The sequence below is a fragment of the Oncorhynchus clarkii genome, chromosome 4 (genome assembly GCF_045791955.1).
Source record: "Oncorhynchus clarkii lewisi isolate Uvic-CL-2024 chromosome 4, UVic_Ocla_1.0, whole genome shotgun sequence".
NCBI lineage: Eukaryota > Metazoa > Chordata > Actinopteri > Salmoniformes > Salmonidae > Oncorhynchus > Oncorhynchus clarkii.
In genome coordinates, this window is record NC_092150.1 from 41,940,033 (window position 1) to 41,964,732 (window position 24,700).

Consider the following 24,700-nt stretch of genomic DNA (forward strand, 5'->3'; position numbering starts at 1 on the left):
ACACAGCTAAAGGTTATTCAGAAATAAAGACACTAGACCAGTCTCCATAGCAACCACGTCCATTGGAAATGGCTCATTCTTCTTCATGGAATCAATGCAGTAGGTCTACGTGTATACAGTATAATAATATACTCCTCAAGTCATGATGCCTTTGGATGTATCTCTTATTGGGATAGCTGTACATAGAACAGAAAATCCCTAAACCCTCCATATGTAGAACCCTCTCATTGCTACTCAGACCGATTCAATATACGGCAGTGTTCTTGATTTAATATTGAACAACTTAAACTGGCATATATATCAAACTGTTCTCAAATCATCTAAAATACATATAAAAATCTATGACACAAATGAAGTTCAAGCCACACAATTGCAATAGTCAATTTGATGTTTTCCTTGGTTCTGAATTTGATAATCCAGTTATGGCCATATCTCACCACATTGATCTTCTCACAAACACAATTGTATACATTCTTATTTTACCAGTTTTATGGAAACTTAGTTTTATGCTTGTATAAAAATTACTTTGTTTTTTTTTACAGTGAAGGCAATCTCAGTCGGTTTCCACAACAGCAAGGGTATAGTCTATCACCTTTCCATACTGCTTTTTTTTTTAATGGGGCCCTTGTCATCCTTTATTCTCTGTGTTGACATCAGGCCCCTCACTTTGTCACCACTCTCTTATAGGTTATGACTACCTGGGTAACGCTGCACCATCTTCTCCACTCCCAACTCCTCCACCACCAGGTCCCGGATCTCCTTCACACAGTCCCGGGCCTTGGGGGCAGGCTCCCCAGCCTGGAGGGCCTCTTTGGCTCAGCAGGGAGGGTGGCTGGGGCTGTGGAGGGACGACATTCACATTGGCTGCTGATGCTATGGTTGAATCAGAACATGCAGTGACTTCAACACTAGGCGTTAACAGAGAAGCTAATGTTGCTTCAGCGACATGGTTAAGGGGAACAGGGTCCACCCTCTGATACTTCTATAAGGGGCTCGGTGGTGATGCTGACAGGTGATTCACTCACACTGACCTCTAATGCAAGGTCAGAGGTCACAGAAACACTAATCTCCTCTCTACTGCTTAGTGACACTTTGACCTCCTTGGCCGGGGCTGCTGCTCCTGACTCCACTGTAACATCTTCATTAGGGGTCTCAATGTGTGACGGGGGCCAACTCGCTATCTGTAACCATGTCCTCATTCCCATCATCGGGGATGGATGGGGCTGTCACAGGCTCCTCCACATCTTTGGTCTCTACTGCTGCAGCAAGTCTGGAGTCTGCATGTGGCACCGTTACAGGCTTCTCACCACTAGAGGGCACTGCTGGGTCACTGAGGAGGACTCCTCTCTCTATCAGCTTTTGGCTCAGTAGTGGTGATCGTGAGAGAAGCCATGCCACTGAATCTTCAACAACTACCGGGTCAATGACAGCTACATGGTTGACAACACAAACAGGGACAGGAGATGTGGGTCAAGGACAGGGGGAAGGAGCTTTGCTTTGTGCTACTGTGGTTGGGTGTCTACTTCAATGGATGTCTCTGCCTAGGTCGGTGTCCCTACTTTCTCATTTTCAACAGCGACTGGCTCTTCTACCGTCACTATTTCAGGGGCAATTGGATTGTCTACGTTCTCTGTCTCAACTGGAGGGCCTGTGTCAGCATGAGTGGTCTAAGATAGAGCAAGAATGTCCACTTTAGCTGCCTCAGTTAGGACAGGGATGTCCACTTGAGCTGTTTCCGTTGTAGCAGAACTAGCCACTTTATCTGTCTCGGCTGGGACTGGAGAGTCCCATTGAACTCTCAGTTGGTTCTCTATACAACAAGAGTACCGTCTACCTGGCATGAAAATGAGCCACGAGAAAAGCGTCCTCCATTTGCTATTTAATTGCATAGGTGACATGTATTTTTTTCCTGCTGCCCCTGTTTTATTATCACTTGTGAATGATGCCCAGCTTAAGGCAAAAAAGAAACAGCACATGCTTTTTTTCTTTTTGCAACTTTTTAAAAATCATGGTCACACACTTTGTGTAGCCTAGCCCATACGCTTGTATCGCAACTAAAGTGGCCAAATAACTTCTTAAAATGAAGCACATTAATCCACGTTACAACGGGTGTAGAGCCTAACTGGCATACACACACAGCGCCTGTGTCAAGTTAAGGAAAGATCATTTTCACCTTAAAATGCACCTTGATAATAAGACCTATAATAAAAATGCATAATCGCATTTGCAGTCTACTGCCGTGTGCACATTGTTGCGCTTATAATGTAAGAAAAAGCCTAACAGTTTATCAACATGGTAAGTTAAACGCTCTCATCTGTTGTGTCAGGCTCATTGCTTAAAAGTTTTTTTTTTATGCTAGTGGTTGTACTCATTTGGGATCTATCGCATCCCACAACCGTCCCAGACTATATTTTGAATATTTATTTATCGCACAGAATAGGTTAGCTTTTGTATTATTGGGATAGTAAATTGACATAGGCTAGTGCTTTTACTATTTATTAGGCCTACACATCTTGTTGGCTGTAGAAAATTACATGTGGACAGTTCTTTCAATATCTTCAGTATGTGCCTCGGAATTGGATTAGTACACGCGCAGTTACGTGCTGGATGTGTCTGTCTTCATTTGTAGCCTGTAATAAAGACCCTATCACGTGACAGAGAGCGGTGTGAATGAAAGGTGCTTCAGCACGCAGCAGGGAGAAGGGAATTATAATTATAATATTCTTCCCAAGGGCATAACGGCCCCTGGCCGCAAAAGGAATGGACTTTTTCAGGGGACATTATGGCCACACAAAGGGGATGTAGCCGGGAAATTCGAGGCATTATCAAGTGCTTGTCAAATTGTGAATGAGGGACTGATGTACCTTTCATGCAAAAAAAATCAAATCATCATTAGAGTTTGTATCATGCAGCCTTAGAATGTGCTAAAAATCAAATCACAAATTATGCATATAGAAGTACCTGTTTCTTTGTTTACTGCTCAACACAGAATAGCCACATGTGCGCACTCCCTCAGGTCTTATGGAGAAAATATCCTTTCTATTTTCTTCAGCTATGTTCAATTGTATTCTTCATTCTATAAAATAATCTAAAATAATGGCACTAAATTCTAAGCAAATCTTGTCTGCTAAATGAACTAATGTAGCCCACAGCCATATGGCATCGCCAGATCAGAGTATGCTATTCTGCTCTTCTGAAATAGACTACCTTTTCTAGATATCATGTTTCTTTAGACCTGTCTAAAATAACTCATGGATTCATTGTGATGATCTAGGCTATATTACATGGATTTATTAGACTTTTTCAAATGTAGATGTTCCAAAGGTCTGCATCAGTGACTTGTAGGCTGTGTGTGGAAGCCGGGAGATGCTAAATGTGTTTATGTTAAGTAACGGTCAAATACTGAGAACAGCAGTTATTTGCGTGACAATCACCGGCTCACAAAATTTCATGACTGCCACAGCCCTACCCTTGTGCACCCCCACCGACCACCCCCACCGACCACCATTGCCCTGAAGAGAAGAGGCGGGCTGGGCTGTTACCTCGGCTTCGGGCTGGGTCTGGAGCTGTCCGGGGAAGCCTAGCATCCTGGCTGGGTTGCTGGGGTGGAGATTATGCTGGAGCAGCTGGACTGGCTCAGGAGGTCTCTGGTGTCTGTGAACAGATTGTGTTTCTTCAGCCTGGCTGCCTCCTCCACCACTGTAGAGCAAACAGAGACATGTTTAAAAGCAAGCGCACTAATAATATTGGTGTGGGTGAGCAGAGAGAGTAACATTGTAGTAATACCTAAAATATGTATTACAATTGAATAAGATAAATTAATAACTCCAATATCTGGCAGAAACAATACCTTTGATGACTTCCTTGTCCAGACTCTGCAGCAAAATGCCCTCATAGATATTGTGAACATGGACAAAGTTGGAATAGTCTGCATAGATGAACTGTTTAAGACCCTGCATCTCCTAAAGACACAGAAACAACCATTTCAACCTGCGATTTTCTAAACAATAATGAGATTTTAGGACACAAAAAAATGTATGTAAAGGCCTGTGCTCTCAAAACACTTATTTTGGGGCAGTATACTTTATGCTGGCTTTCCCCCTATTTTCTTGAGTGTTTTGAAGGCTAGCTGAGAGACTCACTGTTTTGCAGGTGTGTAGCAACTGATAATGTAATAAAATACCAATAATGGAAGAGGAGCTAATAATGTAAGAACTTTTGCATGTGTAATAGTGTAATTACTTTAACCAATAATGTAATATACACTCTCTTTTACCCATACAAGCGAGACCCTCTGTCATCTACTAGTGCGACCATCACTGGTGCAGTGAGACCCTCTACAATGTCTACATCATCCACAAATGTGACCACCACCAGTGCAGCCATGGAAGATGATGAAATGGAGGAAGCACCGCTGGATCTCGGACCACCTGAGATTATTATGACCCTCATGGAAGTGACCACTGAGGACCTTGTTGAACAGGATGTGGCCGTGGAGACAAACCAGGAGAGACACGAAGAGGAACAAAGTCACACCAGGCGCCATCGGCGGAACCAGCCCCCAGATCCACTCATTTCAGCAGAGGCACCTCCAAGCTGTCAAGAGGGATACAGCCCAACCTGATGCTCACAGGAAGGAGGAGGAAGAGACCCTCTTTGCCATCAGCCTGGTGGCAACCCTAAAGAGGCTGCCTCAGCAAAGAAAAGCAGCAGTCAAGGTTCAAATTAATTAGCTGCTTTTTGATGCCGAGTTCAATGTTACGTTTTTTTCTTCTCTACAACACAGGTAGTGTCTTAAGTATTGCAACAGTGAAGTAAAGTAGGTCATTTTTACAGTATACTCATGTAGGCTAATTGGTATTACAGATCAAAGGATTCATGAGGCAAATGTATACAGTGGGGCAAAAAAGTAGTCAGACACCAATTGTGCAAGTTCTCCCACTTAAAACGATGAGAGGCCTGTAATTTTCATACTATGACTATGACAGACAAAATGAGAAGAAAAAAAATCCTGAAAATCACATTGTAGGATTTTTTATGAATTTATTTGCAAATTATGGTGGAAAATAAGTATTTGGTCAATAACAAAAGTTTCTCAATACTTTGTTATATACCCTTTGTTGGCAATGACAGAGGTCAAATGTTTTCTGTAAGTCTTCACAAGGTTCTCACACACTGTTGCTGGTATTTCCTCCATGCAGATCTCCTCTAGAGCAGTGATGTTTTGGGGCTGTTGCTGGGCAACACGGACTTCCAACTCCCTCCAAAGATAATCTATGGAGTTGAGATCTGGAGACTGGCTAGGCCACTCCAGGACCTTGAAATGCTTCTTACGAAGCCACTCCTTTGTTGCCCGGGCGGTGTGTTTGGGATCATTGTCATGCTGAAAGACCTAGCCACGTTTCATCTTCAATGCCCTTGCTGATGGAAGGAGGTTTTCACTCAAAATCTCACAATACATGGCCCCATTCATTCTTTCCTTTACACGGATCAGTCGTCCTGGTCCCTTTGCAGAAAAACAGCCCCAAAGCATGATGTTTCCACCCCCATGCTTCACAGTAGGTATGGTGTTCTTTGGAAGCAACTCAGCATTCTTTGTCCTCCAAACACAACGAGTTGAGTTTTTACCAAAAAGTTATATTTTGGTTTCATCTGACCATATGACATTCTCCCAATCTTCTTCTGGATCATCCAAATTCTCTCTAGCAAACTTCAGACGGGCCTGGACATGTACTGGCTTAAGCAGGGGGACACGTCTGGCACTGCAGGATTTGAGTCCCTGGCGGCATAGTGTGTTACTGATGGTAGGCTTTGTTACTTTGGTCCCAGCTCTCTGCAGGTCATTCACTAGGTCCCCCCGTGTGGTTCTGGGATTTTTGCTCACCGTTCTTGTGATCATTTTGACCCCACGGGGTGAGATCTTCCCAGATCGAGGGAGATTATCAGTGGTCTTGTATGTCTTCCATTTCCAAATAATTGCTCCCACAGTTGATTTCTTCAAACCAAGCTGCTTACCTATTGCAGATTCAGTCTTCCCAGCCTGGTGCAGGTCTACAATTTTGTTTCTGGTGTCCTTTGACAGCTCTTTGGTCTTGACCATAGTGGAGTTTAGAGTGTGACTGTTTGAGGTTGTGGACAGGTGTCTTTTATACTGATAACAAGTTCAAACAGGTGCCATTAATACAGGTAACGAGTGGAGGACAGAGGAGCCTCTTAAAGAAGAAGTTACAGGTCTGTGAGAGCCAGAAATATTGCTTGTTTGTAGGTGACCAAATACTTATTTTCCACCATAATTTGCAAATAAATTCATTAAAAATGATTTTTTTTCTCATTTTGTCTGTCATAGTTGAAGTGTACCTATGATGACAATTACAGGCCTCTCATCTTTTAAGTGGGAGAACTTGCACAATTGGTGGCTGAATAAATACTCTTTTGCCCCACTGTAGCTGTTGTTTCTGGGTTAGAAAATATCCTAAAACAAGTTTGTTGTCTAAACATTTGCCTGTCATATTCATCTTTTGATCTGAAATACAAATTCCATGAGTAAACAGCAAGAATTACCAATGTTACCATACTGTTCCAATATTTATGCCACTAACTACACTATACAAGCAGTATTTAGTTAACATAAATCTCACCTTTTATGGTGTTATTTTATGTAATGCTTGTAAGTGTTGTTTTTCTCTTCCCTTCCAGGGATGGAGTCAATTTAGCCGACCAGCTCACAGGAAGGACAGGAAGAGGTGAGCTGTCTGGTTGTTGTTTTGACCTTCTCCTCCAATGGGTTTTGAGCAGGAGGCGAGGAGAGGACGCGAGGAAATGCAACTGATATTTTCCAAGGGTCCTCACATGAGATTTTCTAACTTATTCCGCTTACTAATGTCCTTTCTTAGTAGGCTTTTTAGTATAAAATTAATGGAATTCATAAAGTAAATAGTTTCTCAATACTTACTGTAGGACAGCATTCATTATTAGTTGTACATAGATTGCATGAAAATTTACTGAATTGAAACTGACACACCGGAGAATTCAGATGCTATTGTTGTTCTTTTACAAGACTGAAGGTGAAATGTGTGTTTACCTGTATTGTGGCTACACATTCACAGACAGCCCTGCCCTCTTTCTCTTTATGGCCATGTCTGAAGTTCCCCTACTATGTCTAGGCTTTATGAATTGTCCCTGTATCTGTCTGCAGTTGTGCATGCTCTTGTTGTTCTTTTACAGATTACACAAACATTTTACACGCACATACATGGACACACACCTCTTTCAATAGTTTTTTATTTTTGGTAACATTTCTACAACACACATACCTGTCGTTCTTTCCTGTACCTGAATACTCATTAAAGTCTAATGTTTTCATAGTCAGTTGTTTCATTTGTTTATTAATATCTCATTTAGACTTAATCTGTTTATTTCTTCCCTACACCTTTGCAGATCTAAGACCAGATTAAAGTAAAAACACACTCTCTTCCTCACCTGCATTTTGTCAGACCAGTGAAGATGGTGGTAAACTTTACTATTTTTATTGTCCCTAGGTTACCTAGGGTCCATTGTTATCATACTAACTGTATGTCGTATAACCTTAATTAGAGCTCCTGCTCACCTGATGTACCATGCCAGGTGTGTATAATACTGATGTTAATGGGAGAGGGAAGGGGTTCATGTGTGGTCTTTACTCCCAAATTTCACTTAAATATAACTTTCAAATGAAGAGAGACAATGAGACATAAAATAATCTGGGAAAAAATATATATTTCATGGACAACGGTGGATGGTTCTTTAAATAACCTTGGTGTTAGGGGGCTCTTAAAAAAAGCTGTTTCAAGCCACGGCATACTGCCATGGGACTTCACCTGCTGGCGATGAGGAGTAGGTGGTCAGCTTCTCCCTCACCTGGAGTGCCTGTCTGGGGGCGTTGTTGGCACCTGGGGGCGTTGTTGGTGACATCAGGTAGGTGACCATTTGGCGTGCCCATCTCCATCCGGAGCGGCTCCTGGAATGACCTCCGCAGGTAGTTGTGGAGAACACGTGGCCTTCACGCAGGCATCGACATTTGAGGGGCTGAGACCAAGCACTCTCCAATACATTCTCCACCAGGCTGCCAAGAATCCCAAAGGCGCATTTAACATATAACCTTGCCCTGGATAGTTGTTTGTTAAAGATCCTTACAGGCTTTGGCAATGACAGCTGGCATCCAGCATAGGGCCTTGTGAGGTTGGTTCTCAAAGGCCTCAAAGAAGTGGGGAACGGGTCCCAGGTCTTCAGCCCCAGGGAGTGATGCAGGTGGTGGAGTCTCCAGGGTGCCATCCTGAAGTGCCTGGCTGAAGGCAGAGTCCCGGAGGGTCCCGCTATCACTTCCCTTGCCGTAAGTACCAAGATCGACGCCACGGAAACAGTAGACGGGATCTACAACAGCCAAGAGTACAACTGAATATGTAACTTTGTAGTTGTAGAATTGCGAACCCGAGCACAGTGGATCCTGGATTACTACATGTTTCCCGTCAATGGAGCCAAGACAGTTGGGAAAATTCCACCTCTCCAGGAACTCGGCAGTGATGGCCCTCCAGTCTTCCTCCTTGGGGACAGGCATGTATTCACCAACCAGACAGTTGGTCTCCAAGAATGTGAAATAAAATTCAAAACAATTATCAATATTGTGATGAACTTGAAATTCCACCCACATATTCTATCTACTCATATACAATACCGGTAAAAAGTTTTAGAACACCTACTCATTCCTTGTTTTTTTTTAATTATTTTCTACATTGTAGAATAATAGTGAATACATTAAAACTGTAAAATAACACATATGGAATCATGTAGTAACCAAAAAAGTGTTAAACCTTTTAAAATATATTTTAGATTCTTCAAATAGCCACCCTTTGCCTTGATGGCAGCTTTGCACACTGATATTTGGTATTCTCTCAATCAGCTTCACCTGGAAGCTTTTCCAACAGTCTTGAAGGTGTTCCCACATATGCTGAGCACTTGTTGGCTCCTTTTCTTTCCGTCTGTAGTCCGACTCATCCCAAACCATCTCAATTTGGTTGAGGTCAGGGGATTGTGGAGGCCAGGCCATCTGATGCAGCACTCCATTACTCTAATTCTATGTAAAATTACACAGCCTGGTCCTGTTGAAAAACAAATGATAGTGGGACTAAGCACAAACCAGATGGGATGGCGTATCGCTGCAGAATTCTGTGGTAGCCATGCTGGTTAAGTTTGCCTTGAATTCTAAATAAATCACAGACATTGTCACCAGCAAAGCCCACCCACACCATCACACCTCCTCCTCCATGCTTCACGGTGGGAAAAACACATGTGGAGATCATCCGTTCACCCATACCGTGTCTCACAAAGACACAGCGGTTGGGACCAAAAATCTCCAATTTGGACTACGGACCAAAGGACAAATTTCCACCAGTCTAATGTCCATTGCTCGTGTTTCTTGGTCCAAGCAAGTCTCTTCCTCTTATTGATATCTTTAGTAGTGGTTACTTGCAGAATTTTGACCATGAAGGAAGAAACCTTCAATGTTCTTGAAATGTTCCATATTGACTGACGTTCATGTCTTAAAGTAATGATGGACTGCTGTTTCTCTTCGCTTATTTGAGCTGTTCTTGCCATAATATGGACTTGTTTTTTTTACCAAATAGGGCTATCTTCTGTATACCAACCCTACCTTGTCACAAACGCATTAGGGTGGCTACTTTGAAAGAATCTCAAATATAAAATATATTTTGATTTAACACTTTTAGGTTATTACATGATTCCATATGTCTTATTTCATACTTCTGATGTCTTCACTATTATTCTACAATGTAGAACATAGTACAAATAAAAAAGAATCCTTGAATGAGTAGGCGTGTTCAAACTTTTGATTGGTACTGTATAACTGAATCTGTGCAGGTGTTTTAAAACTTTTGACTAGTAGTGTACCTACCTCATTACAGTTTATTATGCTCTACTAATTATATTGTCAATTATGTCATCAACCCTCATTAACAATGCCTTGAAACAGTACATTTCAGTCTATGACTATATCAATAAACTGTAGCCCAGGCCAACTCTACTCTTAGAAAAAAAAGGTGCTATCTAGAACTTAAAAGGGTTCTCTGGCTGTACCCATAGGAGAACCCTTTGAGGAACACTTTTTGGTTCCAGGTACAGTAGTACCCTTTTTGGTTCCAGGTAGAACCCTAGTCGGTTCCACATAAACTTTTCCCCAGAGGGTTCTACCTGGAACCAAAAAAGGTTATCCTATGGGGAAAGCAGAAGGACACTTTATAGGAACCCCTTTTTTCTAAGAATGTATGTGATTCCAATAAGAATGTCATGAATGACTGTAAATGTCTTGAACAACAAGTGGTCCTGGAGAAGACTAGCCTACCTTCATCAAGGCAGAAGGCACCCCAACTTTCTTTTCATTTGGTAACATTGCATCATTAAAAAAGAAAATTTGAACCAAATTTGGGAAAAGTTATAGTCCTAATGAACATTCTGAAGTACATCAATGAAGTACATCTGATGTCACACAGGGGCTATTAACTAGAGAGCCCTTTCGCTAGCTAGGTTGCACATAAAATATATCTAATATCAATCAATTATGGTATCAAAGACAAAAAAAAAAAATCACTAGAATTGAGCTTACCGGAGACAAATCGCCAGGCTTTCAACTGGGCTGATGGACTCCCGGTAGTTGGGGTCCATCTGGGCGATCCAGGCTCCAACCATCTGGAGTAGGTGATCAAACTGGCTTCGGTCCAGACGAAAGTAACTTCGAAATTCCTCTCCAAATAGTCGAAGCTCTTGGATGAGATGGTGGAACTTTGCTTTCAGAACTTCAACCATCTCTGGACCCACATAGACCTGCGCTTTCGACGGGGCTGGTCCCGGCCCAACAGCGCAATCCAGACCACTTCCTCAACGTTTGTCTCATTGTTGAAAGAGACTACTCTCTGCTGTCTTGGCTATTTGTTATTGTCACGTTCTGACCTTTATTTCCTTTTGTTTTGTCATTATTTAGTATGCAGCTGCCCCTCTGCCGGAGCCGCTGCCGGAGCCTCCCGCCTGTCCGGCGCCGCTGCCGGAGCCTCCCGCCTGTCCGGCGCAGCTGTCCCTCTGTCCCGAGCAGCTGCCCCTCTGTCCCGAGCTGCCCCACCTCTGTCCCGAGCGGCCCCTCTGTCCATTGGGGGTCATTGAGAAGGGTGGCCATGGTGAGAAAGCCACGGAGGCGGACAATAAGGCGGACTAAGACAATGGTGAAGTGGGGTCCGCGTCCCGCGCCAGAGCCGCCACCGCGGACAGACGCCCACCCAGACCCTCCCCTATAGGTCAAGGTTTTGCGGCCGGAGTCCGCACCTTTGGGGGGGGGGGTACTGTCACGTTCTGACCTTTATTTCCTTTTGTTTTGTCATTATTTAGTATGGTCAGGGCGTGAGTTGGGGTGGGCAGTCTGTTTGTTTTTCTATGATTTGGGTATTTCTATGTTTCGGCCTAGTATGGTTCTCAATCAGAGGCAGGTGTCATTAGTTGTCTCTGATTGAGAATCATACTTAGGTAGCCTGGGTTTCACTGTGTGTTTGTGGGTGATTGTTCCTGTCTCTGTGTTTGCACCAGATAGGACCGTTTTGCGTTTTCACATTTCTTGTTTTTGTTAGTTTGTTCATGTGAAGTGATTTATTAAAACATGAATAACCACCACGCTGCGCTTTGGTCCGCCTCTCGTTCAGATGAAGAAAACCATTACAGTTATTGCATTTCGCTCCAAAATTATGCATTTTGAAGGGAAATTATTTTATAGGCTCTAACAATACATTTTTTGATGTCATCGAATAAATAATATGTATGCTACTTGGCAAATAAATGAATAAAATAGGTAAAGAAATTATGCAATCAAACTGTTTTTATTATGTAATCCCCCCCTTTTTTTTACTGTATATGTGTGCAACAAAAATTTAACATTCACATTTTGCTACTTTCTGTCAAGTCTAAGCATACAATTTGATGCATACGTTCGATTTATCGAACGCACTGCAACTGGCTCTGCAACAAAACGCTGCAAGGCAAACGCAGCGTTTCCATTGGAAATGAGAATGTACTTCTGATGTACCAAAACGCAATGACACAGTCGGTGTGTTCGAAGCAGAGGCGGACCCTCTGATGCTCTCCCTCCGCGGAGACTGACCATCAGATGCAGGCACCGTCACTCCAGTAAAATAATGAAAGCAAATTATATACTTCAATTTATGATCACTCAACTGTGACTCACAACTGATACAACAAACTATAATATATTACCAGTGTGATCATATACCTGAAGTTTTTAAATATATTTTTGAAATGGTCTGAGAAGAACAACATTGCCAGGGCAATTCAAGCTTAGCCAATATGCATTCATAATGTATTGGGACTATAGCCTACTGCACAAACCTCATTGCTACAGAACTGTTTTTAATAGTTTTTAACCAATTCTGAGCGGTAGATCCCGGCCTAAGTGATAGTTGCTACAAGGTGGGGGCCGGGTTATGTGTATTTGTTCTAGTGTTAGGTTAAAGGGTAAAGTGTGTGTATTGACTCACTGTTTTGTAAGTGGGGGCCAGGGTCTTCTTGATGTGAGGGAGCGTGATCCCCACCAAGGCCTCACGAAAGATCCTTTTCCTCACCGTACTGCTGTCATAGTCATATTGCTGCAACACAGAGTTTAATCAGCATATAAAACATTCATTTTGATCAGTGCTTGTCTCAGTGAGTTCCTCTGTATGCCTGTGAAGTAACTGTACTTTATACACAGATGTGTAATAATGAATAAGCAGCGTACCTTGAGCACCCTGTGCCTGGACTTCTCCATGGCAGAGCACGCGTTGCCTGGGTTGTCCTCTATGTCCTTGTAGAGCAGCAGATGAAATGTGTACGCTGCATTCTCCACCAGCTGAACACAGGACATGGAGAAATTAACCGGGAGCTCGTCAATCAATGTCCATTGAAAATGAGAATCACTGTGCATACAGTACTAGTCAAAAGTTTGGACCCATCTACTCAGTTGTTTTATTATTTTATTTTTACAATGTAGAATATAGTGAAAACATCAAAACTATGAAATTATCCAATTTTATTCGTCACATTTAAAAAATAATTATTTAAAAAAAAAATTAACTAGGCAAGTCAGTTAAGAACAAATTCTTACATACAATGACGGCCTAGGAACAGTGGGTTGGTTACCTGCCTTGTTCAGGGGTAGAACGACAGATTTTTACCTTGTCAGCTCTGGGATTTGATCAAGCAACCTTTCGGTTACTGGCCCAACACTCTAACCACTTGGCTACCTGCCGCCCCTATGTGCTGAATAAATGTGCCAAATACAACAGGTGTCGACCTTACAGTGAAACGCTTACTTACGAGCCCCTAACCAACAATGCAGTTAAAAAAAATATGGATAAGAATAAGAAATAAAAGTAACAGGTAAATAAAGAGCAGCAGTAAAATAACAATAGTGAGACTATATACAGGGGGGTACCGGTACAGAGTCAATGTGCGAGGGCACCGGTTAGTTGAGGTAATATGTACGTACAGAACCTACACTGCCAATGCTTACATTGGAGGAACTCAATGCCTTCGATGAGAGACTTGGCCGGGACAGCCACTTAATTTATTTTTTTTACATACACTTAGGTTGGAGTCATTAAAACTCGTTTTTCAACAACTCCACAAATGTCTTGTTATCTTCTTCCTGGTTCGGTGTCGCTTCCACGGGACGGTTGAGCTAACGTAGGCTAATGCGATTAGCATGAGGTTGTAAGAAACAAGAACATTTCCCAGGACATATACATAACTGATATTGGCAGAAAGGTTACATTCTTGTTAATCTAACTACACTATCCAATTTACAGTAGCTATTACAGTGAAAAAATATGATGCTATTGTTTGCGTGCATAATTCTGAACATGAAAAGTTAATAAACACATTAGGCACATTTGAGAAGTCTTGATAAAGCATTTTTAACAGAAATACAATGGTTCATTGGATCAGTCTAAAACTTTGCACATACACTGCTGCCATCTAGTGGACAAATCTAAATTGCACCTGGGCTGGAATAATACATTATGGCCTGGAATAATACATTTTTTTAAAGAATAGTTGGTATTTTCTTTGTATTATCTTTTACCAGATCTATTATTTTATATTATCCTACATTCCTTTCACATTTCCACAAAGTTCAAAGTGTTTCCTTTCAAATGGTACCAGAAATACGCATATCCTTGCTTCTGGCCCTGAGCAGTTTGAATTGGGTATGTCATTTTAGGCGAAAATTGAAAAAAAGGTCCGTATCCTTAACAAACTATAGTTTTGGCAAGTTGGTTTGGACATCTACTTTGTGCATGACACAAATACTTTTTCCAACAATTGTTTACAGACAGATTATTTCTCTTATTATTCAATGTATCTCAATTCCAGTGGGTCAAAATTTCACATACACTAAGTTGGCTGTGCCTTTAAACATTCCCAAAATGATGTTATGGCTTTAGAAGCTTCTGATTGGCTAACTTACATAATGTGAGTCAATTGGAGGTGTACCTGTGGATGTATTTCAAGGCCTACCTTCAAACTCAGTGCCTCTTTGCTTGACATCATGCGAGAATCAAAAGAAATCAGCCAAGACCTCCACAAGTCTGGTTCAACCTTGGGAGCAATTTCCAAACACCTGAAGGTACCACGTTCATCTGTACAAACAATAGTACGCAAGTATAAACACTATGGGACCACACAGCCGTCATACCACTCAGGAAGGAGATGCATTCTGTCTCCTAGAGATGAACGTACTTTGGTGAGAAAAGTGCAAATCAATCCCAGAACAACAGCAAGGGACCTTGTGAAGATGCTGGAGGAAACAGGTACAAAAGTATCTATATCCACAGTAAAACGAGTCCTATATCTACATAACCTGAAAGGCTGCTCAGCAAGGAAGAAGCCAATGCTCCAAAACCGCCATAAAAAAGCCAGACTACAGTTTGCAACTGCACATGGGGACGTACTTTTTGGAGAAATATCCTCTGGTCTGATGAAACAAAAATAGAACTGTTTGGCCATAATGACCATCGTTGAGTTTGGAAGAAAAAGGGGGAGACTTGCAAGCCGAAGAACACCATCCCAACCGTGAAGCACAGGGGTGGCAGTATCATGTTGTGGGGGTGCTTTGCTGCAGGAGGGACTGGTGCACTTCACAAAATAGATGGCTTCATGACGAAGGAAAATGATGTAGATATATTGAAGGAACATCTCAAGACATCAGTCAGGAAATTAAAGCTTGGTCACAAATGGGTCTTCCAAATGGACAATGACCTTAAGCATACTTCCAAAGTTGTGGCAAAATGGCTTAACCTCTTGGATCTCTAGGGGCGCTATTTCATTTTTGGATAAAAAACGTTCCCGTTTTAAGCGCAATATTTTGTCACGAAAAGATGCTCGACTATGCATATTATTGACCGTTTTGGAAAGAAAACACTCTGAAGTTTCAGAATCTGCAAAGATATTGTCTGTAAGTGCCCCAGAACTCATTCTACAGGCGAAACCAAGATGATACGTCAACCAGGAAATGAGCAGAATCTCTGAAGCTCTGTTTTCCATTGTCTCCTTATATGGCTGTGATTGCGCAAGGAATGAGCCTACACTTTCTGTAGTTTCCCCAAGGCGTTTGCAGCATTGTGACGTATTTGTAGGCATATCATTGGAAGATTGACCATAAGAGACTACATTTTCCAAGTGTCCGCCTGGTGTCCCTGCGTCGAAATTGGAGCGTAAAGCCAGGTGCAATTATTTTTCCATTTGAGAGCAAGGAGAAACCAGGCTTCCACGAAGGATATATCATTGAAGAGATATGTGGAAAAACACCTTGAGGATTGATTCTAAACCACGTTTGCCATGTTTCAGTCGATATTATGGAGTTAATTTGGAAAAAAGTTCACGTTTTGAGGGCTGAATTTTCGTTTTTTTTTTTTTTTTTTTTTTTTTTTTGGTAGCCAAATGTGATGTACAAAACGGAGCTATTTCTAATACACAAAGAATCTTTTTGGAAAAACTGAGCATCTGCTATCTAACTGAGAGTCTCCTCATTGAAAACATCAGAAGTTCTTCAAAGGTAAGTTATTTTATTTGAAGGCTTTACTTGTTTTTGTGATAGTTGCCTGCTAAATGCTAACGCTAATGCTAAATGCTACGCTAGCTAGCTACTGTTACACAAATGATTGTTTTCCTATGGTTGAAAAGCATATTTTGAAAATCTGAGATGACAGTGTTGTTAACAAAAGGCTAAGCTTGAGAGATAGCATATTTATTTCATTTCATTTGCGATTTTCATGAATAGTTAACGTTGCGTTATGGTAATGAGCTTAGGTCTATAAATAGAATCCCGGATCCGGGTTTGGTCGTCGCAACAGGTTAAGGACAACAAAGTCAAGGTATTGGAGTGGTCATCACAAAGCCCTGACCTCAATTCTATAGAAAATTTGTGGGCAGAACTGAAAAAGTGTGCGCGAGCAAGGAGGCCTTCAAACCTGACTCGGTTACACCAGCTCTGTCAGGAAGAATGAGCCAAAATTCATCCAACTTATTGTGGGAAGCTTATGGAAGGCAACCTGAAACGTTCCACTGAGAATGTGATGAAAGAAATAAAAGCTGAAATAAATCACTCTCTCTACTATTACTCTGACATTTCACATTCTTAAAATAAAGTGGTGATCCTAACTGACCTAAGAGAGGGAATTTTTACTGGGTTTAAATGTCAGGAATTGTGAAAAACTGAGTTTAAATGTATTTGGCAAAGCTGTAGTTAAACTTCCGACTTCAACTGTAGGTAGAATTATTAAAGTGAATATGCTTGGATGATAACAACAGAGAGTAGCAGTGGTTTAAAAGTGGGTGGGGAAATGCAAATAGACTGGGTAGCCATTTGATTAGATGTTCAGGAGTCTTATGGCTTGGGGCTAGAAGCTGTTTAGAAGCCTCTTGGACCTCGACCGGTACCGCTTGCCATGCGGTAGCAGAGAGAACAGTCTATGAATAGGGTGGCTGGAGTCTTTGCCAATTTTAGGGCCTTTCTCTGACACCACCTGGTATAGAGGTCCTGGATGGCAGGAAGCTTAGCCCCAGTGATGTACTGGGCTGTTCGCACTACCCTCTGTAGTGCCTTGCTGTCTCGTTGTCGGTGATCAGGCCTACAATTGTTGTGTCATTGGAAAACTTAATGATGGTGTTGGAGTCGTGCCTGGCCATGCAGTCATGAGTGAACAGGGAGTACAGGAGGGGACTGAGCACGCACCCCTGAGGGGCCCCTGTGTTGAGGATCAGCGTGACGGATGTGTTGTTACCTACCCTTACTACCTGGGGGCGGCCCGTCAGGAAGTCCAGGATCCAGTTGCAGATGGAGGTGTTTAGTCCCAAGGTCCTTAGCTTATTGATGAGCTTTGAGGGCACTATGGTGTTGAATGCTGAGCTGTAGTCAATGAATAGCATTCTCACATAGGTGTTCCTTTTGTCCAGGTAGGAAAGGGCAGTGTTCAGTACAATAGAGATTGCATTATCTGTGCATCTGTTGGGGTGATATGCAAAGTTGGAGTGGGTCTAGGGTTTCTGGGATGATGGTGTTGATGTGAGCCATGACCAGCCTTTCAAAGCACTTCAGTGCTAAGGGTCGGTAGTCATTTAGGCAGGTTACCTTAGTGTTCTTGGGCACAGCGCATGCTCGCAGTTGGTCAGCGCATGCTCGCAGTACACGTCCTGGTAATTCGCCTGGTCCTGCGGCCTTGTGAAGGTTGACCTGTTTAAAGGTCTTACTCACATCGGCTGCGGAGAGCGTGATCGCACAGTCTTCCAGGAACAGCTGGTGCTCTCATGCACGTTTCAGTGTTATTTGCCTTGAAGTGAACATAGAATAAGTTTAGCTCGTCTGATAGACTCATGTCACTGGGCAGCTCCCGGCTATGCTTCCCTTTGTAGTCTGTAATGGTTTGCAAACCCTGCCACATCCGATGAGCGTCAGAGACGGTGCAGTACCATTCGATCTTAGTCCTATATTGACGCATTGCCTGCTTGATGGTTCGTCGGAGGGAATAGCGGGATTTCCTTTAAGCTTCCGGGTTAGAGTCCTGCTCCTTGAAAGTGGCAGCTCTAGCCTTTAGCTCAGTGCGGATGTTGCCTGTAATCCATGGCTTCTAGTTGGGGTATGTACGTACCTCATGAAGCTGGTTGAGAGAATTCTAAGAGTGTGCAAATCTGTCATCAAGGCAAAGGGTGGCTACTTTGAAGAATCTCAAATATATAAATATATATTTTGATTTGTTTAACACTTTTTTTGGGTCACTACATGATTCCATATGTGTTTATTTCATATTTCAGTGTTGATGTCTTCACTATTATTTTACAATGCAGAAAATAGTAAAAATATATAACAACCCTTGAATGAGTTGGTGTGTCCAAACTTTTGACTGGTTCTGTAGCTATTATTTTTCATCACCATCAACAGGTCAACACTGTCTGTCGGATTCACAACAACTGAGACTGTCTGATGAGTATTAAAGTGTGGGAAATCTTAGTTAGTCACTTAGTGTGTGTGTAATGTTTACCTGCTGTAGGTCTATCTGGGTGCTGTGGACCAGGCTGCTGATGTTGGAGAAGCCAAAGCGTTCCTGCAGGTCGTGCAGCTGGTCGTGGAGAGAGTTGATCCTCTGGTAACAACTCAACAGATTGGGCCTACTCAGTTTAGCTAGGGCCTGGAGAGAGGCAGAGGGGAAGAGGGGGGATGAGAGGAAGGAGAGAGAGGGTGATGAAAAAGGAAGCAACAGAAAGGGAGGACGGGTGATGGAGTTTGATAAAAAGGGAATAGATGAGAAAGAGGAAAAAGGGGTGAGGGAGAGAGGGAAAAGGTGAGAAGAAAGACCAAGCGGGATCAACAAAGTGGGGGTCAATAGTTTGAGTAAATGATAGCTCAGACAGGACTGTTTGTGAGAAGACGAGGAGAGGAAGTTTGCACCTGCTTGAGTTCATTGGTAACCCCGCCCTCCTGGAAGTCCTGACACAGTTGGTCCATCTGGCTGTCACTCAGGAGCCGTGCTTCCTGGAACCCTGAGCTGATTGGTCCCATCAGCTCCTCCAGTACGGAGGCCAGGTAGGGCTGCACGCTCTCCAAACAGAACTTCTCTGCTGACTCCAATACACTAGCTACAGTAGGACAGATACAGTCATTAGCTGCTCTGATAAACTGGCTACAGGAGGACAGATACATTCATTAGCTGCTCTGATAAACTGGCTACAGGAGGACAGATACATTCATTAGCTGCTCTGATAAACCTGCTACAGGAGGACAGATTCATTCGTAGATTCATGCATCAGATTCATTCATAGAACAAGATACAGTACTGTACATTGAATCATAGTTTAAGCTCTCTCTTGATTTAATCTATAGTGCTCCTGTTCCATTAATGCAATAAAAACAGTGTTTAATGAATATAAAACAAGTTATCTTTCTTAAGTGCTGCTGACTAAAATGGATAATTGTAACTCGTTGAACGGAGGGTATTGGGCTTGTGTGTAAACTGCCTGGGCACGAATATTGTATAAAGTCAATATTACAGTCATCAAATCTGCTGGGTGGCATTTACTGTCCCCCAGAGAGACATTCACTCTCCCAGGGAGTTAGCTAGGTATCAGTGTCAACAACACTGAACAGAACAAAAGAATAATGTACACCAACGCCCCAATACCACACCCTGACCTAAGCCCTGCTGGATCTCCAACAGGTCTACCCAGCCCCCTAATATCAGACACACACAATCTCACACGTACGCAAACGCAAGCACACATGCACGAACATGTGCGCACACAGTCTTGTATAACTAACCTTTGCGGGGACACACAATTCAGTCCCATTCAAAATCCTATTTTCCCTAACCCCTAACCTTAATCCGAAAACCTAACGTTAACCCTAAACCTAACCCTAGCTCCTAATCCTAAAACTAACCCTAGCTCCTATCACTAACCCTAAACCTAATGCTAACCCTAGCACTAATTCTAACCTTGACCTTATACCCTCTATAAATAGCATTTGACCTTGTGGGGACTAACAAAATGTCCCCAGTTAGTCCAATTTTTGGTTTGTTCACTATTCTTGTGGGGGCTTTTGGTCCCCACAAGTATAGTGTCATGACGTTGGCCTGGGGGGGTAGGTTTATGACAGTCATAAATACCTCTTTCCCCCTTTTTCCTCTCTCTACCCTACTGATGTTACATTTGCAAAACCATTGGTGAACATAGAGATTCTGGGAACATCAGAAGGTGGGGGGAAATGAACTATATTCTGGTAATCCGACCAATGGAACATATGCGGTGGTATATGCGGTGGTATGTCAGTTCGGTTGTCATCTGAGACATTCATCAATGATAAGATGGCAAACTCTACAGTGGAAAGTCTACTCAGAGTTATCGGATTCACATGGAATTGTTTTTCAATTTAAATGTTTGAATATTAAATTATTTGTGATGGGATGAAATGTGATTTTAGCTTCTAAAATGTGAGATTTGGGTTTTCATAAGATAGGGCTCTGCTCAATCAGTGGCCCGCCCCTGTGAAGGGACATGGGCTATAAAACTTTTCAAACACGCCCTCCTCTCCCTTCCTATATAAGCCCTTGACGACAATATAACCTCCTGTTCCGAGGATGTGAGGACGGCGGTCTGATGTCAGAATGGTTCAGATAATAACTACAGAACGAAGTCAAAATCAGCGTGAGCTTTGGTTGCGAATGGTATGAACTTTGAACTCTTATTCACTACAGAAGTGATACCTCCTAGCCGTTGAGTTAGCACCAGCAGATGCAAACGAGGGTTAGGAAGGAACAGACAGAGTATCCCGTCTATCACCCAACGACGTTACTACAACGTATCCAATTGACAACCAGAGACATTCTTCAAAGGACTCGGTTGGGCAACACGGCCTTCCATCTACCACTAACCTACCGAAGCGCAGCTCAGAATAAATATTTATTGCATTTTCCTTTTCCAAATGGGCGGTCATTTAGAATACATAAGATACTGTATTTACGATAGCACAGCTTCTTCCCTTTGTTCCTCAGTCTTCCCGCTCTTTCACTCAAACTCAGCCCCTTTTCTTTTGTGTAACAAGCTGTCATATCTGTTCCGCCCGCTAGGGACATTTTCCTTTATGACGTAATTTGTAATCAAGGTATGATGTCATTATGTGTAATTCTGTGTGATTAGTTAGGTATTTAGTAAATAAATAATTAAACCCAATTTTGTATTGCTGATTCAACTTGTGAGCCAGGGTTTGTGCAGATAACCAAGAATGTACAACTTTCAGATGAGACTGAATTAAGATGACGATTAATATTGACTGCTATTGAGGTAAAATATTACTAGGTCTGTAAGTGTTTATTCAGAAGATAACAGCTCTATAAATATTATTTTGTGGTGCCCGACTCTCTAGTTAATTACATTTACATGATTAGCTCAATCAGGTAATATTAACTACGGATAAATTATTTTATAGAATAGCATGTCATATCACTTAATCCGGCATAGCCAAAGACACGACAATAATTATGCATACACACACACACACACACAAAAACATGCAGTTAACCTGCCATGTTCACGCTCATATGGATCTATTCATGTAAAACAGTATCATGTGACAAATTACAAGTAACGGATTGCATTTGTACAGCCTGTTTGTCTTGTAGTGACTGAGAGCTGCATAGCCCTAACTCTCTTGCTGATTTCTAAATTAACCCTTAACCGTATACAAGTATAGTATGGGGGCAGATTTTGGATTGACTCTCTCTCCAGGGTTAGTCGGTACCTCGTAGTTTTCCCTCCAGGTAGGTTCTGGAGTTGAGGATCTGGTCCATATCAGAGCGTATCAGCACCTCCTGCTGGTGAGCTGCCTTCCTACACTCCTCCTTCAGAGCAGACATACCCTCAAATAGACACTCCTGCACCAGGATATAGGCCGCTTCTACGGTCTGTGGTGCAGAATAGAGAGGGGTTAGGGTTTAAGGAAACAAACACACGCATCATTATCATCATACTTTAGTATTGGTAGCGTGACCCACAGCGAACCACACTCTCTTCCTCTCTGTCTTCCTGGCTTTTAGATGAGGCAGCATGTCCTTCTCCAAAGAGGGCAATAGCTCCTCCATAACCAGGTTGGCCAGTACCTGTACACACACAAACACAAACATACAATGTATTTGTACAAATCTTACGAACCATGCATATCAAACATCCAAATCATATGACAACGTGCAGATTGATTTACCCCTGAAAAACATGCAGGTGAGTAATACTGCAAACACATGGTGAAACTACAGAGCAAAACTCTCTGGGAGCAACATCTCTACACTTGGCGTTGAAAACATTGATGAGATAGGTGTGAGAACAGACACACACACACAAATAAGTGAATGCGGAGGTGTGCGAGTGCAGTAGGACAGTGGCGGCCTCCTTGCAGTAATAGGGGTTGTTTCCTGCACCTCTAACTTAACTTCCTGGTATCACAAATGTTCCGTGACCACACAATTGCCCAATTATACTGCCATCAACACATCAGCTGATGTGAGTGTTTTAAGCATAGAAGCAGAACCAGTAACCTACCCTGACGTCACTGCCAATCAGCATTTTCCAGGAGTCATAGCTGCCCTTCTCCTGTCTGTAGAGGTGGACTGCTTTGAGGAAGGCCTGCACCTCAACTGTCTTCTTCTTTAGGAAGTCTGAGAGAGAGAGAGAGAGAGAGAGAGAGAGAGAGAGAGAGAGAGAGAGAGAGAGAGAGAGAGAGAGAGAGAGAGAGAGAGAGAGAGAGAGAGAGAGAGAGAGAGAGAGAGAGAGAGAGAGAGAGAGAGAGAGAGAGAGAGAGAGAGAGAGAGAGAGAGAGAGAGAGAGAGAGAGAGAGAGAGAGAGAGAGAGAGAGAGAGAAGAAATGTGTGATGCTTCTCTGTCTTAACAAGGATGTCAGAACTGGGCTGTGTTCCAATTGCCTACTTGTCTCCACAAAGTGTGCAATAAGAAAAACATGTTGAAAACATGGGCTAGAGGGAGTTTCCACTATGTCCCATATGGAATGGTGGATGGTGGAGAATTGGCGCACAGCCCTGGCCTTAGTTCTGACTGGGCCTTGTGTTTGCTCTCCTCCCTCAGGAGACCCTACATGAAAATGTTATTAAAAGTTATGCCTATGCATCTTTGCTTCAGTGCTGGTGTGGCGAACCTGCTACCATGGTAACCGTTCGTTCTGGCTGGTTAGTTACCTTGGTTCTGGTGGCGGATGCAGTCGGAGAGGATGGAGAGGAATTCAGCTTGGCGAGCATCCTGTCGGAAGCAGAAGTAGTAATCCCTACGGTACGGAAGCCTGAGGTACACAGGGAACTGTCCAGGCATGCCGATTATAGGAGGGGCAAACTTTTCATTCTCATCTGCAATGGAAACACACACATCATCATGTTGGTCATACCACATTGGCTATTACTATTACAAACATCATGCTGGGCCACACATACACCCACCCACCCAGACACACGCACCCACACACACGCACACCAGCCTGCCTGGTTTTTCTAGAGGAGCACACTGGCTATTGCAAAGGACGAAACATTTGATGATCAAGTATCTATTTGGAGGTAGTATTCATCTCTCATGAGAAAACATATGATCAAGTGTGATAAAAACAACAGCCATGATCTGCATTTATGACCGTCTGTAATAGGAAAGGTAATGCTGCTTCTCCCAGAGTAGCAAGGACTAAAAAAAAACGAACACCCACTCACTGTGCTCTCTACACATCTAAAAGCAGTTGAGGTGGGAGTTGGGAACAACAAAGTATTCGACTGAAATTTGGCAACTTTCAAAATAAGTGTTCGGAATGGCAACAGAAACTAAATGAAAGAATCTGCCAACAGATAGAGACAGCATGTATCAGTGCTCAGTGGATGGAATGGTATTATCAGTCCGGATATAAAGACTGGTTTCCCTACGCTTCTGTGTCCCTGTAGGCAGGATTGAACAGGTTTTAGGCCAGAATGTTTGTTTCCAGGGTATTTGCATTGACATTTCACTAGACAAGTAGGAAACCAAGCAAACCCTACATAGAGACTGTCTGCGAGAAGGGATTATCATTGTGAGTGCGCAATGTTGTGTAGCAACAGATAGGGCGTGTAACTTAAGCCATACACATTCATACTCACACACACACCCTACCTACTCATTCAAGGGTTTTTCTTTATTTTGACTATTTTCTACATTGTAGAATAATAGTGAAGACATCAAAACTATGAAATAACACATATGGAATGTTGTAACCAAAAAAGTGTTAAACAAATCCAAATATATTTTACATTTGAGATTCTTCAAAGTAGCCACCCTTTGCCTTGATGACAGCTTTTCACACTCTTGGCATTCTCTCAACCAACTTCATGAGGTAGTCACCTGGAATGGATTTCAATTAACAGGTGTGCCTTGTTAATAGTTAATTTGTGGAATTTCTTTCCTTCTTAATGCGTTTGAGCCAATCAGTTGTGTGGTGACAAGGTAGGGTTGGTATACAGAAAATGTCCCTATTTGGTAAGATACCAAGTCCATATTATGGCAAGAGCAGCTCAAAAAAGCAAAGAGAAATGACAGTCCATCATTACATTAT

General features: G+C 42.5%; 1 protein-coding gene across 1 annotated transcript in view; it reads right to left on the reverse strand.

Annotated features, from left to right (window-relative positions):
• LOC139407986 (protein Niban 1-like) overlaps nt 1–24,700 on the reverse strand; it is a 46,669-nt gene continuing 21,969 nt past the window's right edge. Inside the window, 14 exon segments of the mRNA XM_071151836.1 lie at nt 1–829; nt 831–838; nt 1,189–1,430; nt 3,470–3,607; nt 3,610–3,699; nt 3,851–3,962; nt 12,585–12,692; nt 12,824–12,934; nt 18,621–18,767; nt 19,028–19,215; nt 21,872–22,034; nt 22,125–22,229; nt 22,666–22,781; nt 23,316–23,480. Of these exon segments, the coding sequence (XP_071007937.1) occupies nt 682–829; nt 831–838; nt 1,189–1,430; nt 3,470–3,607; nt 3,610–3,699; nt 3,851–3,962; nt 12,585–12,692; nt 12,824–12,934; nt 18,621–18,767; nt 19,028–19,215; nt 21,872–22,034; nt 22,125–22,229; nt 22,666–22,781; nt 23,316–23,480 (1,841 nt within the window). The 3' untranslated portion in view covers nt 1–681.